This window comes from Kryptolebias marmoratus, linkage group LG20, assembly GCF_001649575.2.
Source record: "Kryptolebias marmoratus isolate JLee-2015 linkage group LG20, ASM164957v2, whole genome shotgun sequence".
Classification (NCBI taxonomy): Eukaryota; Metazoa; Chordata; class Actinopteri; order Cyprinodontiformes; family Rivulidae; genus Kryptolebias; species Kryptolebias marmoratus.
The window spans coordinates 13,129,971-13,155,704 of NC_051449.1; the positions used below are offsets into that span (position 1 = coordinate 13,129,971).

Genomic DNA, 25,734 nt, shown 5'->3' on the forward strand with positions numbered 1-25,734 from the left:
GTTTTTATTGGTCTTCAGTAATATTCTAATTTTCTGATATGATGAATTTGAGATTTTCATTTGTTGTCATTTGTAATCATCAAAATTAAACGAAATAAACATTTGAAATATATGAGTTTGTATGTAATGTATGAATATAATATACAAGTTTCATTTTTTAAATGGAATTACTGAAATCAATCTACTTTTTCATGATATTCTAATTTTATGACCAGCACCTGTACTCCAAGCGCTAACGGATCATTCAAGGCTAGCAAGATATCACAGTATTGTCCATAATATCACTTTAAAGGCTGGCTCAAAGCGGCTACAACTCTGTCATTTCTCAACAAAAGACGACCCTAGTTTAAAACTGTGGCATGAAAGGCAGCATGCTTCAAGGAATCCCAGACTTTTCAATTATTTATGTGACGTTTTGTGTAAAAACTGAGCATCAAGCACTGATTTACTCTTGCACTGAATGTGTTCACGCTCCTACTACTGCAGTGACACTCCAGGACGATCAGTAAAATGAAAGGGAAGTGCAGCTCTCTGTGTGTGACAAAAGTTTCACTTCTTGAACGTCTTCAGCTTGGACTGCAGGTATATTTGTGTGCCTGGTAATACGTCACTACAAATAAATAACCATACATACTGGCTTTCCTGCACCCGAACCTCTAGAATAAACAGGCTGAAGTTGTTTGGATTTTGAAGTATTTTTCCTTCCTGTTGTTATGGAAACTGGCCTGCCCACGCCTGCAGCAGTCCTGTGCTGTGCTGAAGTTTCCTAAAGAAAAACTGACACCGGCAGCACTTCTCCACAGTTTTGTTTTATGTCAGATGTGGTTTTATGGATCTTTAAAAGACGCAGCACTGTTATGAAGTACATAAGTGCTCCAGTGGCTTCAAGTCAAACCTGATGAACTGACCAGTTTGATGTGTCCGACAATCGTAAATGATGGTGGTTTCGTTCATCAGGTTTGTTAGGCTTTACTCCTCATCCTCTCAGGACAGGGCTTTCAGTAACCTGTGTTTGGGATGTGTCAATAAATCATCAAGGAGAATTTACACATCCACTAAGAGGAATCAAACAACGTGAATAAATCAAATCACGTGACTTTAGCCTCACCGGGAGCAGAGGCAGCAGCTTCACACTCCCTATTTTTGTGAAAAATCAAGATGCGTTTTCCGTTTGTTGCTTCTTTCATAGGATTAAAACAGTGCTCACATTTTTATTTAGAGCTCTGTAGGGCATAATATTAACAAAAGCTGCAAAAGAGGATAGAATTTGTTTTGCTGCACTAACTGCATTCATAAAGGTGGTTATTAAAAGCAATAGGTTTGATTTTTTTTTAAAAAAAAGGTAACATTCATGTTTTGACTTTGTTATTAGCTATTCTGGCTTCTACAGTAAATGCTTTTAAATCTTTGCCGCTCTTTTATTCTTGTCTGGACAACTTTGCGATTTATACCAATTCATATTTCAGCAAGACAATGCTAAAACCACAAACTGCAGCCATTACTACAGAGTGGCTTTGTAGCAGAAGAGTCCAGGTGCTGAAGTGGACTTCCTGCAGTCTAGACCTCTCAACAACTGAAAACATTTGGTGCATCATGTAACAAAAAATCCAGCCAAAACTCAGGACTGTTGAACAGCTAGAATCCTCCTTCAGATGAGAATGGGACAACATTCCCTCTAAAACCTCCAGCAGCTGCTCTCTTCACATTCCAGATATTTACAGACTGATGTTAAAAGAAGACGGGATGTTTCACAGTGGTAACGATGTTCCTGTACCCACTTTTTTGAGATGTGCCTTATAAGTCAATATTACCGTATCTGTGTGTTGCTGCCTCAGAGCAACGGAAGAATCAAGTCAGTGCAGGTTCCCACTCCTGCGTTCTGCTGACTCCAGTTTTCAGTGGGTTCTCTGTGCTACTGGCCCATTAAACAGACCGGACTGTGTTAGTGGGCTATGAGAACTTCTACCGGGCTGTCCTGTCCCTCTCCCCCGTCCCGCGGGAGGCCCGTTCGGCAGCCAGGCACATTGGCCCATTTTTCCGTCTTGCTCTGCCTTTATGCTGAGTCTCCCTCCTTTTCCAGCTGCTGCCAAGCTCTTTATCTCTGGCTCGCCATTAAAAAGGATAGAAACGCGCTTTATTGATGCAGTTGTTTCGCTTTGGCTCCTGATCTGAGCACAGTAAGTCTCAGGCTTGTTTAGCTCGTGCTTTGCCATCTGGCGGCTTGCGGCAAGAACAAATGGTTAATTAAAGTAGTAACGTATTGGCTGCCGTGTGTGAGAAGAAACAGGTAAGTGCTGCTAAACAGGGCAGCTATTTAGCATCACTACGGTATCCTGATCCAGGTCGAACTTAGTTGGTAGTTGCAGTGGTGACTGAAAGCTTTACAAAACTAGAAGCACTCATTGCGAAAGATCAAAAGACAGCAATATATAAATTCTGATGGATGTTGTAAAGGCATTCAGGCCCAGATGCACCAGAAAAGGCTTTAAGTACAGGACTACTACCATCTTAAACAGATGGACCAAAACTCCTAGGCTGGAGAAAAGTCTTGTTTTACCCCCCAAAAATGTTTTGATTTAAACAACAAAAAAAGTTCTGCTCTGGGCCAGGGGCACTTGACAAACTGGAGGTGAGCTGCAGTGCGGATCTCTCCTTATAGCCCTGCCTTGCACGCTATTACTGCTCGGTGTTTTTGTGAGGGTGGATTTATGAACATCAGCTTTAGTGAATCTAAAAGAGGCTTTTAGTTGCTCTCCTGGTTTTTTTGTGGCCCTGGCAGCTATTTTTAGAGTGATGTTTGTTGGTAAAACACTCCCACAAAGAACCCGAGTTTCCCCTCAGTCTGTTTGTGTGTCAGTGAAGTTTAAGCTCTGAAGAGATGTTTTTGAAAGGCTATCAGCCCGATGAGCATCAGTAGCTCTATTTTTGATGTCCTCAGAAATCTTCTTTGGTCCTTTTCATGATCAACTTAAATAGATGTCTATTTCTTAAAGATGAAGGATGTCTGTTTCTTAAAGATGAAGGATGTATGCTTCGCACGAGCTCATGTTTCATCACATATTTAAATCAAAATAAATTACTCGTTGTTAATTGTAGCCGGCTTTTAAAAAGTGGCTCGGAATTTAGGGAACGCAGGCATGAAAGAAAATAAAAACGAAGCGAGTCGGAATAAAAACAGGGGAAGACCTTCTCCCCTCACTCTCCTTGCTCGCTTTTCCAATCGTGTCAGTCTGCCAGGAGCTCACGTTTTGCTCCAGTTTCTCCGCAGCCCTAATTCCTCCGAGTTTACCCACCTTTTAAAAACTGCTCTGAAAGGCAGATGAGCTGATTAATTACACATTCGCTGACTCCGTGCCTTCCCACCCAGGACAAAGTTTTTCATGAAGTCTGCATAATTTTCTTTCATCATCCTGACTCCAGAATAGCAAACATTGTTTAATTAATTCAGCCTATTTGACCACGGCTCGCAAAGGAGGCATCTCTGACGCCATCTTTGTGAAATGAAAAAGACACGTACACACATATACGTGCTGGGGAGTAAATGCACGAGAGGCAGTGCTGGGAGCGTGACAGTGGGCACGCGTGGGCGTCTGAAGTGTGTTTGTGTCTTTCTCCAGCAGTGTGAAAAGTAGTTCAGTAATTAAAGCAAACCTCTTTCTGGTCCCCAATGGCAAAGGGGAGGCACAAAGCGTGAGGAGACGGCAAAAGGGGGAGTGGGAGAGAAAAAGTGTGTGTGGGGGGGTGGGAGGAGATAAAAGCAAGCGACGGCTAATTTTGAAGAAAAGAGAGATTTTAATTTTAGCTCGCTCTGTTGCCACGAGGGGAGATCGAGGTGGCTGAATATGGAGATGCTGATCCGTCAGACAGGGGTTTTTGCACTTGGACGGACCCACCTCTCACACACACACAGCTTAAATCTGGTGTTTGAAATGAGCCTGAAGACATGAGGTTCCACACATTCTCCCTGTTGAACAGGATGCTGTGTAAATGCACCAGCAGGGACCCAGTTCAAAAACACACACATTGTCCAAACTAGTACCGTTAAACTGTCCCGCTCACCTAAAGTCACACCACTGATAAACCTGCTGAGCAACACCTCTAACGTTGAGTTTGTCAGCACTGGAGGGAGAAAACCTAAAATCTTTACTAGTCTGCTTATTTCCACGGCGAACATTGAGAAGGTTTTTTGTGTTGGTTGACCTGTTTGCTCATTTTGCTCGTTAGCTGAACTTTCTCTTTCCTCTCCGTGTCTTATGAGGGCGTGAGCGTCACTGTTGAGCTGCATGGTGTTTTTTTTTGTTTGTTTGTTTTGTTTGTCGTTGTTGTTATTTTTTGTTTTATGTTTTTAGCCATGTCCCATTTTGACCTACATATGCTGCTGTGACCAGTGCTAAACTTTTGTCTACATGGCAACGTGAGATGGGAGAAGAAAAGTTTTGCTCGTGCGCAAAGCGAAATGATGTCGCCTACAAGCCTCCACGAGTCCAAACGACCCGCTCCTCGGACATTTCTCAGACGAGAGCTGTGCACCTACACCTCAAGGATAAGGGACACTCGTTCGAGGACCAAAATGTTCATGTTTTGGACCGAGAAGACAAATGGTTTGAGTGAAGGAAACAAAGGAGGTTTCAGATTTCAGCTTTCAGATGGAGAGTTAAGCCTGATCATTTTCACTCTAATCATCACCTTCGTTCATGTGAACAAAGTGGCCCATTTGTGAGCCAGGCAAACAAAGACCCTATCGAGCCTCTATTGTGCAGAGAGTGAGTGTAATCTGCATGTGAAATTACTTAATACCTCAGTTTTAAAAGCTTGAACTTCACACTCTCTCCTTTTTGAATTGATCAAGCTCCTCGGATGAGAAGCGAAACATCTTCAGCTGCAGAATAGAAGCCCAGTTGTTTTTGTTTTTTTAAACCTCTTTTGGACTCAGACGAGAGCCTAAAAATCGCCATCATGAATTCGTTTCTTGCCAAAACGTCGCGAGCTTCATGCTTCTGCATGCGCTCCAGCTCAGCTGGGAAAGGCGGAGGTTAATAGGCGTGGGGAGGAGAGACGAGCAAAGGAGGGAAGGTTTCTGATGTATAATTTATCTGTTTAGTCAGCGGGAGGAGGAGAAGGGTTGAGGAGGGGAAATTCGGGGGAGGAAAGGTGGGTGGGCAGAAGGAAGTGGGAGGCNNGGGGGAGGCAGGAAATCCAGCACGCTCACGTTTTGCATATAATTCATCACTTCTCCAAGCCCCGAACGTCTTCCAGCAGGAAAACAGCTTTGTTTTGCACTCGACAGTGTCGCAGGTGTTTTATATCTTCTCTTTAGAAATTCAAGTCCATTTATTAAGACCTTTTCTTGAGAAAGACATCTTACTTGTGCAGCACATTTCTAAATTTATAACATGGAATTTGTACTTGCCGATGCACAAAATGAAGCTTCTTCAGGGGCAGATGGCTCCTTTTAGCATCGGCCCCTTTAAGGGACCAGGTGAAGGAAAAAAAGGGGCTGAAACAGGGATGGATGGATGAAGGAAACAAAGCAGAATGTTGCACACATTAGAGAGAGGAGCAGAAGAGCAGATTTGCTTTGTTCGCAGGCCTACGATAAGCCCCCCCACCTCACCTCCACCCCTTGTTTTCACTCCTCTCCTGTTCTCCATCATTCTCCCCGTCTTTGTTTCTTCATCTCCTCCAGACATTTACACGTTTTTTGCCATCCACATGCTTGGCTGGCAGGCTACGGGTGAGGTGAGATGGAAACAGGGGGGGGAGGCGGCACAGTGCTTCGAGGAAGGGGAGGGGCGGGGCTACATGATAGCAGTCAACACGCTCTGAAAACACGGCAGAGAACTGATAAAATGTGGTGTGAAAACTTGACCCAAATACAAAAAAGAAAGCACACCTCCTCGCTTCTGTACTTCTTCGCCCCACTTTAGGAATTTGCACGCTCGTGCACTTTTAGGCGCGTTTCTGTGGGTGTGAAGCATCTCTGTGAGAGGCGGTCTGCTCTGTACAGGTCTGCTGTCCGGAGATAGCACTCTGCTGTTGCTTCCTCCCACTGATCAGCTCTGCCTCACCCACGGGGAAGTGGGGGTGTGTTCAGACAGAACCCCACCCTTGTTTTTATGCACTGAAAGCCAGAGTCTTTTAGAGATGAGCAGATAAAAAAACTGATTCTTTTTTCTTTAAACGTTCTGTTTTCAAGAGCTCTATTCCCACATTATGTATATTAATCAACCTACTGTGGTGCATTTGGGTCTTTTGAAGCTCAAAATAACTGCTAATTAACATCTTTTTGTTGTCATCTTATCCGATTTGTATCATATTATACTTTGTCCCATCTTTTTGCTAATAGTGTTTGTTTGTGTACACTTTCTGTGTTCATTTAATCAACGAAGATTATTTAAACAGTGTCAGTTTACAATATAGGTTATTTTATAGCATTATGCATGGCAGCAAACAGCTCATATTCTGTTCAGTTTATTACATTTTATGCAGGTTAGTTCCAATAACCGTTTCCTCCATTACAGAGAATCAGATTTACTCTAATATCAGTAAATGCAAATAAAGTTACTCTCTTTTTGAAATTTGAAATTGGAGCTAAACAGTAACTGGGTTGAGTTTTGTAGGTCTTTTAAACCATTTTAATAAGGAATTTATGTTTTGCGGGGTCAAACAAAATCAGGAAAACTTTTGCAACAGCAACTTCATATGTCAAGGTTTGTTCTTCGTCTTTTATATGATTGATTGTTTTTGGATGTTCTGCAGGATGTTTTATAACATCTTTATATTCTGACTGATTAGTTAATTGTTTTCATATCAATCTTATCAAATGTTGAAATACTGCTAAAAGATTGTTGCTTCTGCGCCCACTGTCTTACCTCTGCAATCTAAGATGAACCCAGATTATGCAACCCGAGTGTCAGGCTGAGTGAGATGGCGCTGCAGTGACCGCCCACCGCTCTGCCTTCATCTAACCAACGCACACGATAAGTTTTCTCGTGTACCGTACAGTATCGCCAGGCGAACCTGAGCTCACAGAGGACAGAATGGAGACAGCAGAGGATAAACTGTAACGCTACGATTCACTGGGAACAGAGAGTCAGAGTGGTGAAAAGACGAAATTAAGGACACACACCTGGAGAAGCAGCATGAGTAGATGAAATGTCATTCTTCCTGAACTGAGACTTTATCTTTTCTCTGACTGATGTAGAAAGGTCAGGCGGGTCAGGCGGGGACGGGCTGACATATAGAGTTATCCTGTTAGCCTGTCGATGAGCTACAGGAAGAGTTTGAGGAAACTACTGGTGTTCAGAGGAGCCATTAAATATTTGGTACGGTTACATTTAGCTGATCTTATGGTATTTCCATGTACTAATTTTGAATAAAAAATGGACATTAACCTGCCTTATGTTACAATACTGGTTAGTTAAGTTGTTTTATGATGGTAGCAGTTTGATCTGGTTGTAACCCAGCTCTGGCTAGTTGTTAGCTTGTCAGTCTTTTCAAAATAAAACTATTTCTCTAAACTGAGGCTAATCAAAACGTTATCTACAGCAGGTGAGATATCAAGTGTACATACCCTTTCCACAGAACCCTTCGTCAGCAGATCCTAACTATTGCTTTGTATTAAAAATCAGTCAATCACTTCCTGTTGTCTTAAAGAGACATTTTAGCTCTAAACTGCAATAAAATGAGTCATTTTAACATGGGCCTTAACGTCTTTTAGATCCAGCCTCAAGTGGCTAATCGAAGAATTTGTCACTTCCACCCTGTTTTAATTATTCTGCCTGGCAGGTGGTTGCTTATGAAGTACACAGGATAAATAAAAAGAATAAAAGCTCCCATTGGTTCTTGAGGTAAATTTATCACTGAAGTCAGCAGGACGCATCCTCTGAGGACTTTAAACTGACAAACACCAAATGTCATCAAAAGAGCCGCGGTTAAAAATGTCTGTGTGATGCAGGAATTTCTGCACCTGGTGAACATTATTGGTTATTACTGCTGGAGAGCTGTGTGATGAAGAGCAGCCTTTAACAGTAAGGTTTATGTTCAAGTGCTGTGGGTAGACCAAATGTAATTCACTAATGTCCTTCTTGTGGAGAGGGAGGACAAAGTTAAACCTTCTCCTTGAAAGTTTAATTTATGCTGAAGTATCAGAGGGATTACCCAGGAATTCTTCTGTGGAACTGAACTCCAGATCTCATATTTCCTCTTTGTTGCATTGCACTAAAGACAGGTGGGGTCACTTCGACACAAGCTTCCGACACCACGCTGAATAATTCAGAAAAGGCCTTGATGCTGTGTTTGTGTATGTGTGGATGTTGGGTATGTGTTTCAGTACCGTGTGAGGAGCTGAGCGTTCACACAGCAGCTTCCTTAGTTCTTTGAAAGGAACCACATGACCCAGTTTAGGTCATGGGGTGGCTGGATTGCAGTTCTGTTTTTATGAGAGCTGTTTCGTTGCTTCAGTGTTTTAATTTAAAATACTACTGCTCTGCACTTTTTAAAATTTCATTTCTTTTTCAGACTCGATTCACTAAAAATGAACAGCATATGTTTTTTTGTTCCAACTTTGGTGCATCATTTGCTCCCACTATTTTCCCATACTCAGCATCATATTCACAAATCTGTTAGTTATATGCAAATTCAAACACGTCGATTTATGTTGGCAGGTATAAGCAATTTGCACTCTTTTTCCATCAGATCACAATTGTCCTTGCTGAACAATCTAAATATTGACATATGCAGCTAACACAACAGGCTCAAAAGTGACAGAGAGAAAGAGGAAATTGTTTTCTTTTAGTGAGCTCCAGGGCACTCCTTAAAACTGCATTTTACAATATCAGGGAAGAATCATGTTTAAGATAGCATTTCTATCTCAAAAAGTAAGGTTTTGGGCTTTCTTGTCCATCATTGCATCCTCGTTTTTTTACCTATTAAATTCAAAAATAGTCTTTGGTTTCTAACCTGGACAAAGTGGTGCTCACTGCACCTCCTTCCTACCCCCACGGGGAAAGTCAGGATACCTCAGTGCATCACTTGAAGAGAGGATGAATTATACTTCTCCTGTTGTGTCTTATTTCTTCTTGTAAAGGCAGCAGTGCCACAAATTACTCCTCTTCCTCAGTTTCTTCCCCAGAGACAACAGCACCTGCAGCTTTCAGGAAACAGTGCTGCAAAAAGCAGAATCATGTGCTTTTTGACCTGGCTTAAGTCTTCCTAAACGTGGGCAGTTTTTTCTCTAAATTCATGCATAAAACCTCATTTAAATGTGGGCAAACTGCACCAGCACAGAGATATGCTATTTGATTGGCAGCACATTTTGAGGCACATATTTCCCTTTGTGAGGGCTTTGTGAATTAGAGAGGAGCACAGAATCTATTTTGCTCCTTTGGCAAATCAGGGTCTATGTTTTTTGTCTTTAAGGCTAAACAGTATTTTGTTTTTTTAACACTGTTTCTAGCCGATAGACTTGTTTACCATATTGAATGTCTTCTTGGGTTCCAGTGACATCAGTCCTCCACGCTCCTGTGACGTAAGTTACATTGAAGAGGAGTGCATACACATCACTGCCATGAATAATGACTGAAGTTGGGATGGTATAGTTTAACGCTCGTTTCGCCTTGCTGATTCACTGAAGCTCTTGCAGGCCTCCGTGTGAACTGCAGGACTTTGTGGTGTTTTTTAGGTTTGAAACGTGTTTGAAATTCAAATAAATTGCCTAAAACTGTTTGCAACTCCAATCGCATCTCCCTAATAGTAAACTTGCACTTTCGCTTTCATGTTTCTTTGGATTAGAGACATTTTTCTAAGAACTTTTCTACCCTTCCTCTTGCTTCCTTGCTTTTCGCCCATGTCACAGTGGAGGGTAAATAATTCATGTTGGGCCTGCGTGCTGCTGGATATGAATCACTTGAAAAAAAGCAAGATACACGTGCTCCTCTCAGAGAGGCTCTTCTCTCCAAAGGCCCATAAAGGAAGGGAAGGGGATGGAGGGATGGGGGAGGAGGGATTGCTTCACACGTGAGCTCAGGTATGAAGACCATGCAGTCATGTCCTTTGTATGACATCTTGGCTTTATGAAGTAACTCAGTCTGTTCTATTGAATCACATTTTATACTTAGTATGAACAGTGCCAAGGTACAGACTTACTAAAATGGTCAAATTAGTAGTAGTATTATTGCAAATTATAAACTGCACAAAATAGCATAAAGGCGCAAATAAGCAGACCCACTGATAATCAGGACCTGGTAGTTTACCAGTTAAAGACCATATAATTAGCAACACAGACCTAAAGCACAAAGCTGACAACCAGTTTGCTTAAACTATTTAGGATGTTCTCCTCTGCTCCGATCAGAGAGACTGTTTGTTGGGTCTAATTACATACTTAAACTCCTCCATGAATGTCGAAAGACTTTACTCCTTGGTTTAAGTAAATTCAGCAATGGTTTTAAAGCTTCCGAATTAGCCAGCAAACATAAGTGAAGAAGAGTCATTAAAGTCATGGAGCCTAATATCGTTAATTAAAAAAACATTCCTAATAACCTGTTGTCACTGCAGCCTGCTATCCAAACCTGAAACAACAATTTCTTCAGAAAACAGAGGTCTCTGATTATAAATGTGCAGTGCATTTTGCTTCATTATCTTCATTTGGAATATTTTTTTTTGCATTTTTCTTAAGCTAAATAAATACAAAAGGTGATATGATATCAGTGTTATCAAAGCTTCATTAATTATGATGTTAAGAAAAAGTCAATTAAATATTAATGTTGCAATCAAATTCTTATGATAATGGATTCTTACTGCTGTCAGGCATCTTTAGCGGCTTTTTGCAGCCATGACTAGTTCAAAAATTAACAAGAAAAAAAAATTGCATGTGAATAAAAATGCTGAAAAAAATAAGTCTTCCCAGACATTGTTCATATTCATTAAAGTAGGTGATAAATTTCTGTTATCCTCTGAGAATAAAGAGAATAATAATCTGAAGCTGTATCACTGTTATTGAGCGTGTGCTAAATCTATTTACTGATTTCCACTCTTGTAGTATTTTTAAGACCGGTTTGAAACCCAGTCTTAAAGGGTATCGAACCAAACCCTGCTTATCCCGCACCTTACTGGATGTACCGTGCCCTGCCTCCAGTGTGCTGTACTCAGCCTCCAGTATCTGGTGCTGGGAGAGCATCTTACACGGACACCCTCCTGTTGTTTAGCTCACGTTTAACAGAACGTCTTGAGATGATGTCCTGATCTGTCTCTGTGGACGTTGGCTGCAGTTTATGTGTGAAAACTGTTTATAGAAGACAAAAAAACTTTGTTGCACACAACTTAGTGTTCTGCATATTCTGTCCCCTCACTCCCACACACTTCTGTCTATAGAGATCCTTACTGCCAAAGTCTGATTAAATTTTTGTTTCTGTCAGGTTTCTTACTATGCATGTGTGTGTGTGTGTGTATTTAATGCAGTCTTGTTTTCCTGAGCTCCAGAGTCGACTCAAGAAGCTCCTGCGTGTGTTTTTGTGCTGTCACATTGTGTGCGGCGCCGTGGACTGAGGCGATTAGCGACGGAGGTGTCACGTCACTGTGTGGAGAGGTGACTCTTGGAGATCATTTAGTGTTTTACAGATGCACAAAAGAGGCACTATGTTGATTTAATGTCAAAAAGAATAACGAGTCGCAAGTATGACTCAGGTTTGAATGGCATTTGTTCGTCACACAACCTTACCTTGGAGAAAACTGTGATTTATCCTGACCGAGGTCGTATTTTAAAGCACTGACGGTCTCTGATGATAACAGGTTACCTCAGAGGTTTTATAATCCCACAACAAGTGGGCGATTACAAGCTCAACCTTGAGTTGCACCTTGCAAAAGATACAGCATAAGTAAATGTCTCTGTAAACACTTGCAGAGAAGTGTGTTAAATACCTATTACTAATAACATGCCCAGTTGCTGCCTTGTAGACACTGATCTTTGGTGGTTTTCTTTTTAGATTTTGTGTATTGTTTAGATCACGGAGCTGTTCAAAAACCTTCAACGACAGCTGATTGAGAAATTTGGAAATTAATTATTATTATTATTCTGCTGGAGTAGCCATTCTGTTTTCATTTTAAGCATTCTACAGATAGCCTGTTCGCTGGTTCTAAAATTTGCTTGTATTTTATTAAATCAATTTTTTTACTGACCAGTGAAATGTTCAACTATAATTGCCGGCAAAGCATGTTCAAACCATAGTTTATCCACTTCATTTCTTAAAAGTTTCTTATTTTCTTCTCATGTTCATGTTAGCTGTCTTCTCGTTGTGATGTTATAAAACTATCACGTTTGCTTATCTAATGAGACTACCATTACTTTTAGGAATGCATATTGCCCACCACCTCGCACGCTAAACTTTTAAGCAAAGATCTTCAGAACTCAGTCTGAGCTCAGAATATGTGATAGAGGTGACTCTCAGCTACTAATACGTCAAATTAGATGTTGGTTAAGACACAAGGATACAGCTCAAATACACACTTTATTTTCATCCCTGAATATTTTGGTAGTCCAGGAAAAGACATAGTCAGGTCTGATTTCGCCTGGTTACCAGTGCACTGTTAGGTAAAGTCTCCTAATTCTCTTCCTCTTGTTGTTTGCTTCTCAGATCAGTCGCTGCCTGAGACCCGGAGGTCGCTTCGTCTCCATCACATTCGCCCAGCCCTTCTTCAGGAAACGTCTCTACGCTCGCCGCGAGTACAACTGGTCGATCGAGCAGCACAGTTACGGAGAAGGCTTCGAATACTTCCTGTTTGTGATGACCAAAGGAGAGGCGCTCAGCTCAGAAGATGCAGCTCTGGAAAAAAAGCTAGTGGAGGAACCAGAACCTCCTCCTGCCAACGCGTCCAGCGCACAAAATGAAGATAAGGAGGACTTCCTGGCTAATATTGACTTATAAAGTGACTGGGATATGTAAAGTAATCTCAGGAATGCATTATCTTCAGGACTACCTTTAGAAAAAGGATCTATATTGACAGAATCTTACTTCTCAGCCTTAAACATTTCTACAATATCCCAGCTTTTACTGTTACTATGTTTTATACTATAAATAATTATGTTGTAAAATTACAGTTTTTAACCAGAATAAATCTTTTGTAAATCCAAATATTTTAACAATCTGATTAGCTAGTTTAAATATTTCAATAATTTTAAACATTACTCAGATTTTTAGTAGTTGTTTGGACACCTAAAGTGAGGAGAAAGAAAGGCACAGGCGGAAGAAATCATAAATGGCAACAGAATTAATATTGTGTAGAAACTAAAAGTGTTAGTGTATCTTTCATGGTAATGATCTCCAGTAAATTGGCAGCTGGAAGCATGTCCGTCTTCATTGTTGTTCAGCCCACAGTCCTACAGCTCGACACAAATCTTTGTTTTTAGCATGCTGGTTGCTGCTGACAGGTTGTTTTCACCCATACAGTGAAGAAATGTGACAATAATAACACTCAGGTCTGTGAAAGTGGAGGAAAACACAGCCCGCAGTCGACAAGCAGTGAGACAGATTTGGTTAACTATGACTCATAGTGCTTCCCCTCCTGTCTGTGTCACAGTTTTCTGTCAGTACTACTATTAGCTTTGCTCATACTTAATGTCTTTCTTTTTGCCCCACACACATTTTAGTAAAATGTTAAAGAATCTGAGGACAGATCAGGAGTCTGTAGGTCCGTCGTGCAGTTTGAGTGTCAGCTTCAAGCAGCTTGCAAGACAGACTGACACGTCTAGACGCGCTGCACCGGCGTGCATGTTAAGTCACTGTTTAAGTTTATCAGTATGTCTGACAATGTCCCCACCCCCACCCCCCATCTTGTCTCGGTTCTGTTGCAGTCTGCTTCAGATTCCCTACAAAAGCTGCTAATAACGACACGCCATGTTTCACACTCCTGTCAGGCAGCGTTTCTACACACACACACAAGCCCGCCCTGCGTGTTATTTTGTTGAGAACACTTGATATGAGGCTCAGGTCCTGAGCTTTCTGCCGCTTGAATAGAGAGAGGCGACGTGCGTGCAGACAGCCAGGAAGACTTCTGACTGGAGGGGAACCATATTAATAAAGTAGAAATCATTTATTTTTAATTCTCCACTGAGATCTAATTACCGCCTATTTTTATAACTTGGAGAGAGAGAGAGATAGAGAGAGAGAGAGAGAGAGAGAGAGAGAGAGAGAGAGAGAGAGAGAGAGAGAGAGATTGTGATTTTTCAGATGGCTCCTCTGCCTTCTCACAGTTTTCTCCTGGAGCAACATGATAGTTTGGTCAACTTTAACTTTGGTGTTACCAAAACAGAGTCACCACACAGTGGGTGTGTTTTGGCTTGAGTAATCATCCTGAGTAAAATAAGTTCCCTCACTTGTGGTAGAACTGACTGCTTCAAGATCTTGACATTTTCTGTAGCGCTAATTTTTAAACTAAAAAAACTGAAAACCAGCTTTCATTGCAGTTTATGCTGATGTTGTTTTATAAATGTTTACATTGTCATCAGTTTCACTGTAAAATTTTGATTTTTTTCCTGCCAGAAGTGCTACAGCTAGCTGCTGCTACTATTTGTGCTTGCAAATAAGAGTAAAATTCTATCGCTGCACGGTGTTTGTAGTGGTGGCTGGTGGGGGACAAGACGAGATTGAGGGGTTTGTTAAATAGTCAAAAAAAAAAAAGAATATTTACCGACAAATCCCAAGTGTTTTTGTTAAAAATGCCCATTTCTAGCAGCATTAGTCTAAGCCACACTCAGTCTAATCATTAGCTCATCAGTCCAGTCAGACTTAAACTCCATTTCTCCAAACTGGGGTCATTCATAGAGCTGTTTACAACAGGTAAGATATTGTTTGTTCGGAACTTTACCCCTCCTCAAAAGATCTGTACTAGCCCTTTAACCTGTAACCTTTAAACTATCTGTACTGACAGTAATATTTGATGTGGTAACAGCTGCACAATATGTGTACAACAAATTAAGAATGTAAGTTTTTTTTATTGTTATTGTGGCTACGACTTCATAGCCACAATGTCCTGGTTTAGCTGTTCGGGGGAGGGGGGATTCTGTGGTGAGAGGAGAAACTCCATCTTTCCAGGATTAAATAGTAAAATATTTACCACTGAGATGAGATTTTATTCCCAAGAAATGTTCCTGAAAGTATAAATGGCTGTAGAGGAAGAAATAAACCCTTGAAATGTTTCCCTCTGTGTGTTTGTAACGTTACTACTATACCTTGGATGCTTTTGAGTCCTGTTCCAACATGTACACAACGCAGGATGGTTCTCTGGCTACTATCTGGTTTCCGTGGTGACAAATAGGTGTAAAGTCCTGACTACTTTAGCAGGAGGGTTCAGGAACAGACTGGCACCTATTTGACCCGGGAGGGTGGAAACAGGAGGGTGCTTATGTAAGTCCTAAACAGCCACGGCTTTCATATCGACCGGACAGGGCTGCAGCCTCGTCGCTGCACAGGGACATGAAAACATTTGATGGATTCATTACTCTGTGGGTGGATGGAAGCTGGATGTGTCCCTACACACCGAGAGTTTTTCTGCCCCCCCTCCCTGCCTCTGAAGCGCTGACACTTTCTTTCTTATTCGTATGTAGTTTTCATCTCACTTCGGTTTCTGCTCGGCCCTGATATGAATATATTAAAAGTCAGAAGGCATTTATATTTCGTTTGCAGCCGTCTCAGCGGGACTGGCTGATGTGCAGTGGCAGAGACCCCGCTGTGAGATTTAACTTGACTGGACTTAGGTTATGTAACCGCACAAGCCTCGCTACAGGAGAGGTTTAGTCATTTAAACATAAATCTTGTCTATCAGACAGAGGGTTTTTTCTTTGTTTGCTTGCTTGTTTTTCCACCTGATCTTGCATTTTTTCCGTGGTTGTGTGCGCATATCTGTGTGAGAAAACAGAGCCTAAATATTTTTTCTCCTGCTGCTAATTGTCCTCTATGCTCCATCGCCCAAGGGCAGCAACAGCACTAATCTACTGCATGCTCAATGATTCTCTGTCTCTCTTTACCTTTCTGCATCACTCCTCTCAGCCTCTACCCCCCCCCCCCCCCTGTCCTCTGGAAGCATCATGTGGCTCCGAATGATTTGTTTTATGCATGTTATGTGGCCAATCATGCAACTCAGAAAGGTTGACTGCATCCTTTAACAGAAGCAGCAAGAGCTTATTCTACTAAAATAGTGTTTGTACGGTATTAAAGCTGATCTGTCGACTCACTCAACAACACTCAGCTTGTCGTTTGTTTTTGCTTTACAGTTCTTGCCCTTTGCATTTTAAGGTTTGTGCTTTTATTGTGGCGTTCTGGTAAAAATATGTCACATGCTTTATTAATTAAAACATTTTTTTTTATAATTTTCTTGAGTTTCACTCAGTTTTAGCACTTTTCAGTCTCAAATGGTCCTTTTGTGTTGCTATAATCCTAAATTTGGAAGGTTTTACTTCCTACAGTTCAAGGACATTCACTTTCAAGTTTAACCCCCAAAGTGATCTAATTTCTAAAATATTGTTTTTGCACTAGGAGTTGCTTTTTAAACCTTTCCCAAAAGTACTCGAACTGCCATAGTGCAATATGAAATGTGTTTAAAAAATCACCAAATCTTTGAAAATCTTTGGCTTTAGATGAGTACAGAAATGATGGCGGTAAACTGCTGTTGCATGGGATAAAGTGTGGGCAAAAAGAAACACCGGTGCAGATCTACCTAGTGTCTCTTATGGCACCTTAATGGGATAATACTGTATATTCAATAGCAGACTTATGTAACAGAAGGAGGAATATTAATGGAAGGTCCCTTTCAGGGTGGAGCAAATGTTGTGTTTGTGTACGTGAGCGGCGACAGCAGAGGTTACAACACCATTTCCAGTGTTCTGTCTGTGTTTTTGCTCTGTTTGGCTCTCTGCATCCAGCATGTTGGTGATACTTGTCTCCATCCCGTCTGTCTGCCGTCGCACAGTAGACGGCTCACTGGGGAGGCGTCCACAAGCATATTTGTGCCGACCTCAGCGTGGCCCGCATGCTCTGACCATCTGCCAGGTGAGCTCCAACTAACAGTGACGTGCCCTCCGACAACCAAAGCTGAAGGCTGACTGTCAGTATCAGAGGGAAGCAGTCAGAGATGACCTGATTTCATTCAGAGGAGTGCTTATGTTTTATTATTGGCAAATCCTATCAAATGATAAAACAAAAATCTGAATTCCTCTATGATGTATCTCATAAGGTTTTTGTCCACAATGTGTTTCCATCGATATGATTGGAAGAATGAAATGTTATGAGATGGTTTCATAAACTGGAACAGGGATTTTTCTTTCTCCTAATGTAAAACTGTTGGGTCCTAAAAATATCCAATACTTTTATATATATATATATTTATAATAATAGTAATAATAATAACAATACAAATAAAATTTATATAATACACTTCATGAAACCTAAGGACATTTTACATAGGGGATCAGACTAAATAAAATAAAAGACTAACTAAAAATGATAAAATGAGCAAGAAGTCCAACAAAGAGTCAGTTCAGGGACCAATGAAGAAAAAAAGAAGTTAATTTGTTTTAATGAATAAATAACATTTTAGGTTTTTTTATTAATATTATTGCCATGACTCATTGTGAATGTCAGTAGGGAGAGCAATCCAGAGGGTTGGGACTGCGGCTTGATTATCTCTGTCACTAAACGATTGTATCCTGGTGTGAGGGATGGAGAGCAGCTGGAGAGCAGTCCAGCATTAGAAGACCTGAGGTTCTGGGATGTAGTGTAAGAGTGAAAGAGGTCAGAGAGGTACTGAGGACAACTTTGATCATACTGAAGTCTATCAGGAGCTTTATTAGCTTACTTTGCTCTCAAACAAGACTCCATTGCAGTAGTTCAAATGGGATGTGATGAAGGCATGAAGAAGAGTTTCTGCCACAGTCTGGGGCTGATGCCTGGAGTCTTGAGATGATTATGATTATGTGAAAAGGGCAGAAAGATTTGATCTGGGATTCAAGGGAGAGCGTGGAGTCCAGGATAACACCAAGGTTCCAAACACCCATCTATATCCAGAAGAACGTCTCCAACCTTCCTGATCAGTGTCTTTGGGGCAACAACCAAGAGTTTTTTTTGTTGTTGTTGAGTTTGACGTCCATGCTTTTATATCCTGCTGACAGTTGACCAGGGAGAGAGCAGGGAGGGTAGTGGATGGATTGGTGCTGACGTGAATTTGAGTGTCATCAACTGCAATACTCAAAAACTCTGGGGATAATCAGTGAAAAGTAATGACACTTTTCAGCTGTGAACAGTTAGATTTAGGCATGAATAGTATGGAAAGTGCTCAGTTATAATACAAATCTGACTTTGTTTATCTATATCGTCATTATGAAACTGCATCACAACTGTTAGTAGTGACTAGTGTACAAGTTTAATGTATGTACATCAACATACACACATGACAGGGTCAGCCAAGATGACACAATACCTGACTAAATATGTTATTCCGGTTCTGGCCTTCCACATCCGCCCATTACTGTGTGTAAGTGTCATTTGTTCACGGCACCAAACAGACACACAAATAGCAACCAAAACAACCCGATCAATAGCACTATTTGTTTATTCAGCACAGTGATGTTATTGGGACAGTCGATATTCTTGCTGATGGGATTGTGGATGGCTGCACTTGTGACGTTTTGTTGATGTCCTTTTATTAGAGCAAAGTGCAGATTAGAGCAAATATACAGATGTGTTTTTGTCAGAACATGGAGCTTTTTATAGGTGTGCCCTGATGCTGTAGATGTTTTTATTGAACCGGTAAACTGTCATTTATACAGTTTAATTCCAGGAACATTCTAGTGTAATTACAAGGAAAGACATCTCTGGCAAGTTATCAGTGCCGCCCATGTTTGTGTGCTACAGGTGGAAGGGAGGTGATATCAGCTGACCCAATTTCCTGCCTGAGGCTGCAAGCAAACACCGTAGTACAATGTTCTTCACTCGTTTCTTTTTTTTTAACCACCTGAGACTTTCACCTAAATTTGACAGATCGCGTGACGTAAAAAGCAGAGCTTCCCCAGCCTTGGCAGGCTCCACCAGAGGACCGGGGTATTTCTAAGGTCAAAGGAGTAAACGGATGTGCAGCAGCTCGACTGATGTGAATAAAAATCAATAACAGTTTTAGATGAATGGATCGGCTTCTGCCATGTCACAGGGTTGCCGTGATAGTTTCCTGTTTGCCAGCTCCTGTTTTGGTTTCCATCAAATGCTGCTGATTGGTGCTTCATCCCATCAGAAGGAGACAACGAATGAGGCAAACTGATCAGGCTCTTTTGCCAAACTTTGTTGTTTTGTTACATTAGAGATGGAAAACCAACTCTGAAGATGTGTGTATACATCACTGTATGTGACACTGTACGCCCTAAGTTTGATAGATGGCCATGCAGCCAGTCGTGGCTCCTAAGAGATTTGTGGTTTAATGGATTCAGTAGCCAGCAGAAAGCTGTTAAACAGCTCAACAGATGGATCACCATTTCATTCCCGTCTTTTAATTAAGGATCAGTATTTATTGTCACTAAGATTATAGCTAGTTATTCCAAAGGTTGCAAAGACCCCAAAGCTGCAACAATTCCTGTTCCATTTGCCTAAAAGATGTTATGTTCACTTGTGATTGTTAAATCTGGGGAGAAGATGTGCTTCTTATTTTTGTCTTTATGTTTGGTTTCGGTCTCTGCAGTGCTGGCTCATTGTTTTGGTATTCTCCCCACTGAATGCCTTGGTGCAAAAAAGCCACATGGAGGAATCACATTAACATTTTCTGTCACCATTTATTAATTCACCAAATACAGTGAAAATGGCATCATAATATACAATGACTCATTCTTAGAATGTCATGACATTTTGTTGCTTTTTTGCTTCATAAAACAATGTTGTTTTTCTCTCTTTTTTTGTTGAAAATATTAAGGTTTCATGCACAACAAACCATTTCCTGAAAATTATGGTACAAAATAAACATAATTAAAAACAAAAGAAAGCAAAACAAAAACAGTAATGTTCCAAAATAGGTCAAATAACAACGTTTTATTTGCGGATACTCGTAAACAGTGCAATATACTCTAAAACTGCCATTTTCTAACGAATTCATCAACAAAGCTTAACTCACAGTATACGATTTTTTAATAATAGTTTAACATTGATGTGTGCAAAACAACTCGGACACATTCAGTTAGTCTTTAAAAAAAAAAAAATGCCTGACCTGTGATATAGAACAAGACCAGTCCACTGAAATCTTGAATTCCCCCAGTATTAAACCCAGTCTCAGTCATTATATCCACTTTGAAGTACAAATAGTTGTGTTGATGAATTATAAGACGATAGACTAGCATATAATTTAATTTAAATAACAAATATTTAGATATAAAAATACAAATATGACTTTCATTAAAAAGAAGCGTGCCAGGGTAGGAGTGGGTGGCACCTGCGTTGGCACCAGGAGGAAAAGTTCATGCAAATAGATGGAGGAAAAATTCTGAATTCATACAGGACGAAACACAAAGAATCCCCCCAAAAAACAGAACAATCAAATTAAAGGAAAGAACTTGCCCCCATCAATTTTATGACTAATATTTAAAACATTGACTAGAATCTCCACGTTGCTGCTGGCTTCTGTCGATATTTGGAAATAAAAATGAGAAAAAAGAGAGCGAGGGGGAAAAAAAAAAAGATATGTGCAGGTATAAATCAGCTACATGAAGGTGCCAGCCTGGACCATAACCACTGATGGGTAATACAAGAAGAATATAGCCTGGTTTTATCTGTGGCCTAATGCTGCTTAGATGCTCAAACAAATAGGTTTTTACTACAGAAGATCTCAGCATTGCACCATCCTCGGATATATGCTTTTATACATACAAGGAGGCTCCTCTATTTAATAGGAGCATTTAGTTGGTCTGTTTATTTTTTTCTTTTTTAATAAAGCATTAGCAGCAACAGGAATGCATCGGACCAGTGCTGAAAGGACAGCTCCCCTTAAATGTGCCGTTTGCTGATTGATTCAACAAAGCAAAGCCTAAAGGAGTGGAGGTGTGGGCGACTGAGAGCTTATAGCTACTGTACAACTTATTGAAATAGGGCTGCTTCCCCCTCTAGTTGCAGTGTCTGGTTGCTTACAGCGCTTTATTTAGTTACTTTTGTTTAACAGAAAGAGATGGTCGTGAAGAAATGACAAGTTCATCCATCGTTTTAAGCCAGCAGAGGTTGAGACACAGAGGCGTGTTTCAGCCATCTCAACATCCTGCTGCGCACCGGCGGTTAAAAATCGGGATTCGGTTTGGAGAATTGCCAGCAATCCCACCATAAATCTCGGTCTTTTTTTCCCTCCTCAGAGTCCATCTTTACCTCTCTCCACCTCCTCCTCCTCCTCCTCCTCACACCTCCTCCGTTGCCTCTTTTCATCCTCCCGTCATTGCTTCGAGCTGCCGTTTTCTCCTGCAATCCTCGAACATGCACAGCCGTCAAGTGCTTCAAATCGGTGATCGAAAATTAAAAAGTCTGCAAGGCATCGATGACATTTAAACACCAGGTGATGATTTGTCTGTCATCCCCTTCAGGACCTCGTCTATTCGGTCGTCCTCGATGACCACTGTGGAGGAGAAAAAAGAACGAGGATGTTTGCAGAAACAGTAAACCTCAGATCTATCAGGAGATTGCCACGTTTTGGTTTTTTTTTTCTTAACTTGTAAGGGAAGGGAATGTGGCGCACTGAAAAACATTCAGACAGATGTGACTGTAGTGCGGTTGTAAGGGAATAAATAAATATATAAAGCATTATTGCAGGAGGCACACCTGGTGAAAACAACTCATTTCTGCTGATGGCACTGAGCAAGTCTATTATCTGCATGGTTTAAACCTATTGTGTGATGAGTGCCTATGTGGGGTGTGTCCTTGCATGAAGATTATCTCTTGTGCCTGAATGTAAACAGACAGAACCTGCAGCTGCAGTAAGGAGGTACATTCGCACTGTGCGGGGATGTGATCGAGATGATTGCAATAATCCGGACCAAACAAATACAAAGAAAATAACTGAACCCGTATTGTGCGCACTTAATACTTTACTCTTTGCATCTCATCGTGCACCTAAAATATCAACAACCTCGAACGGTGCAGTCGTTTGTTTAACCATTGTTTACCTCGCTTGGCTCTGCCGATCTGTCCAAGCTTTGGGGGTCTTTTCGCCTGCGACGCAGCAAAAAAGGCGCTTGTGTCCTGCAGTCCACAGCTAAAGGACATCTGATTGACCTCACTGTCCGCCCCATAGCCGCTCATTTTGCCCTCGTTGTATGGCAGCACCTCGGACATCGTAGCACCGAGACGGGAATAGAATCACCAGCAAGGAAAAAGAAAAACAATCTTCCTTGTTGTAGGAGCAGTAGATCCTTTCTTGTGCAGACTGGAGCTGCTGGTGTGCGTCTCTCCTGCTGGGATCTTCTCTGAAAGTGTTTAAAAATGTGTTGAGGTCTCTGGATGTGATGTGGCTGCAGACAGAGGCAGTGTGTAAATATGTATTTATATTTAAAGGCTGAGTGTGTGTGCAGAGAGAGAGATCTGCTCGCTTGCGCTGCTGGCTGATGTCTGGCGAGGGAAGTGGGAGATCCCGGGATCATAAAGGAAACCCAGGCAGAGCGGTGAAGTCATCCATCCGGGTGTGAAGAGAGGGAGTGTGCGCGCCTGTGTGTGTGTGTGTGGACGAGCCGGAGGAGTGATGGAGGAGCAAGAGAGACACCAACAGGCGAGAGGCTCAAAAGCAGGAACAGAATCCAGGCTCACGTTAGCTTTATCCATCCTTCCTTAGGATGCATTAGTCCCATTCTAGCCTACATGTCTCTTCTATAAACAGGGAACTTTAAGTTATCACCAGCCACTTCTTTTTCTGAAGAAACCTTTACATAAAGAGCAGAATAGGTCTGAAACAACATGTTTGTTTGTGGTGATTGTAGGGAAACCAAATGGGCTCTCAGCTCTAAAAACTGCATGTTGCTGTAAAGATCTGAGGTTCTGAAAATATAACGCAAAACTACCTGATTTAGTTGTCATCCAAACAGATAAATAATGCATAAGTTTAAAAAGGTGTGTAAGCATGTAATATAAAAAGCAGGTTTTGATCATCTTTGACTGTGTAAGTGGTATGTTTTATAGACTTGTAGAAGTAATGTTGACAGTTAAAAACACATTTATATATATACATATTACATCTATTAATTATATTGGCATTTTTCTAAATAATTATTACTTTGTTATAGGCTTAACTATTGAAGATTAGACCTGCAAATAGATATGAGATGCTTCTTTTTCAGCAGAAATTATGTAAGTGGCTCATTTCTGCACCCAGAAAAAGTCAGCACAGTTATATCTTTGAAATGACATTGTTCTTTTATGCAGCAAACCTTTTCAAGTGCTGACAGGAAGGCTATCATTGACCCAGAGGTCATTTTTAAATGTAGTTTTTAATCATTCAAATAATTGTAGGCTAAAATTGTATGACTCTAACAGCTGTGGTCTTGCCACCCATGTTGCTTAAGGAACTCCTGGATTTCCTGTGAGGCGAAAATGTCGAACTGTAGAAGTTCATCCATACGGTTTCACACTGAAACATTCCTTTGTGAAACAAATTACTGAGCATGAGAGCGTTTCTGTTCACTGTCAGTTAATAATAAAACCTCTTTTGCAAAAGGGTCAACCCAAAAAGTCACATTTCTTTCATTAAAAAAACTAACATAAGGATGAGGACGCTACGAGTTACCAAGAAACGTTAATCAAGTTGGTTTCTCTGAAATCTAGTCACCCTCTGTGCATGAGAAATCACAAATCTTTCTGCTCGTCTGACTGTGGTCCCCCTGCAGTGACTCACAAAGCCGCTCCTGTTCAAAGCACTGCACTTATCTGTCGACTAGATGAGACGTTGATTCATGCGTGTCCAGGTGATGGATTCATGTGATGTCGAGTTTCTGTGACCGAGTCTGGGGCTGTGGGCAAAACCTGGCCTGCTGGCTTACACTGATGCTGCTTCATATTTGGGACAGAGACATGGTAAGTTGTATTAACCGGACACGTTTGTGTCCTAGCTCTCCCTTTTGTGATGCACTGCTGTGTCGACACCAAACCCAGCTGACTTCAGTGCAGTGAAACCTGAATGCAGCTGATCCTTCTCCTCATCTGCCCTGCTCTTTATGGTTCTCCTTCTCTGCCTTGATAGCAGGCAGCAGTTGTTAATAATCAGCCTCACTCACCCATCATCTCTGACAAGGGCATTTGCCCTGAACAAGTGTGTGTGCGTGTGTGTGGGTGTGTGTGTGTTTGTGTGAGTGTGGGTGGATCTGTGTGTGTGCTGTTGAGGCACTGCTCCCAATTACAAATTAATCATTGTGCTGAGTCACTTACCCCCCTCCCTATGTGTCTCTAGGAGCCAACCAAGCTCTACTGATCTTACACACACACACACACACACACACACTGTATAAACACACCGTGTTCCTCCTTGAGGAACACTACAGCTGGGGAAAAACACCAATAACAAGCCTAGAGCTGCAGGATCAATTTATCACTTAGGACTTTAGTGCGTGTATGTGTGTGTCTGTGTGTGTGTGTGTGTGTGTGTGTTAGACTCATGCAGGAAGTCCTGTCAGGCAGTTAGTGTTTATGCTTAGATTTAGAATCAGTTTCGAGGAAATGACTTATCAAGGCATAGACAGATGGCAGTTCCGTCTATTTTCAAAGAAATTAAAAAGATTCCTGCAGTGAGAGGAGACACACACACACACACACACACACTTACACCATCTGCAGCCACTGACCAAGGGACAGTATGCTGTATGTCTGCGTCTCACATTGTAAGGATTAATGCTGTTTGTTTTCTTGCATAAACATCCGTCAGTGGACTGTGGGAACATTGGCTGAGCTCCTGCTCTCGGATCGGTGAGCCTGTACATCAGAAATGCTCACACCTGGAGCATGCAACGCACCGTGTGCTCCACCTCCCACAGCTCGATCGCACCAGTGCTAAAACTGTGGTCAAAGGTTTAAGTTAGCGTAGTTTAGTGCCATATCTGTGATTTAAAGTTAAATCAAGCTTTGTCTTAAAAGTCAAGAAGAAGAAAAATGTTTTATTTACGCCAACAAGCCACTTCTTTACACCCAGGAGTCCAACTTATTAATATAAGTTGAGAATAAACAACATATTTGAGCAATTAAGAGCCTGCAGTAGAGGTAGAAAATAAACACCAAGCATGGTGGGCCACTACATGAGCAGCTTGAAGCCAGTGGGCGATTAATGCTTTCCTCACAGGCATTTGAGCTGTGAATAAAGCAAGAACAAAAACTGTAACATGGCAAAAATGGTCATTCACTTCTCCAGCTCACAGCTTTTACTACCAGAAATAATTCTGAAGCTGTTTCCTCAATATTACAGTCGGCCTCAAGTTTCTGCATTTCTAAATTTACTGGAAGTGAAAGGCAAAATATAGAGAGGCATTACAGTTAGTTTCACCCAAATTTTAACCCCTTACATCAAAACATGAACAATTTTTGCAACTCAGTCACAACATCTTTTAGGTCCTGGAAATAATCAGAAACTAAAAAATGTGTTCCGAGTTCTTCTACCTCTAACACATCTTTGTGCATTTATATAACGTTTTATTCATTTCAAACTTCACATTGTCATATTTCTTCTCATCTTAGTTTACCACTTACACAAAAACTGCTC

At 41.2% G+C, this 25,734-nt stretch overlaps 2 protein-coding genes across 2 annotated transcripts in view; one reads left to right on the top strand and one right to left on the bottom strand.

Moving 5' to 3' along the window:
* ece2a (endothelin converting enzyme 2a) overlaps positions 1-16,252 on the top strand; it is a 77,673-nt gene extending 61,421 nt beyond the window's left edge. Inside the window, exon 4 of the mRNA XM_017422162.3 lies at positions 12,630-16,252. Coding sequence (XP_017277651.2) covers positions 12,630-12,920 — 291 coding nt within the window. The 3' untranslated portion in view covers positions 12,921-16,252. The remainder of the gene's footprint in view (positions 1-12,629) is intronic.
* Positions 16,253-19,779: 3,527 nt separating this feature from the next.
* On the bottom strand, positions 19,780-22,621 carry camk2n1a (calcium/calmodulin-dependent protein kinase II inhibitor 1a). The gene is made up of 2 exons (XM_017422120.3): positions 22,166-22,621; positions 19,780-21,618 (listed from the first exon to the last, which is right to left on the bottom strand). Exons 1-2 carry the CDS (start codon positions 22,332-22,334, stop codon positions 21,548-21,550), a joined length of 240 nt encoding a protein of 79 aa, XP_017277609.1. The 5' UTR covers positions 22,335-22,621; the 3' UTR covers positions 19,780-21,547.
* Between the last annotated feature and the right edge of the window lie 3,113 nt (positions 22,622-25,734).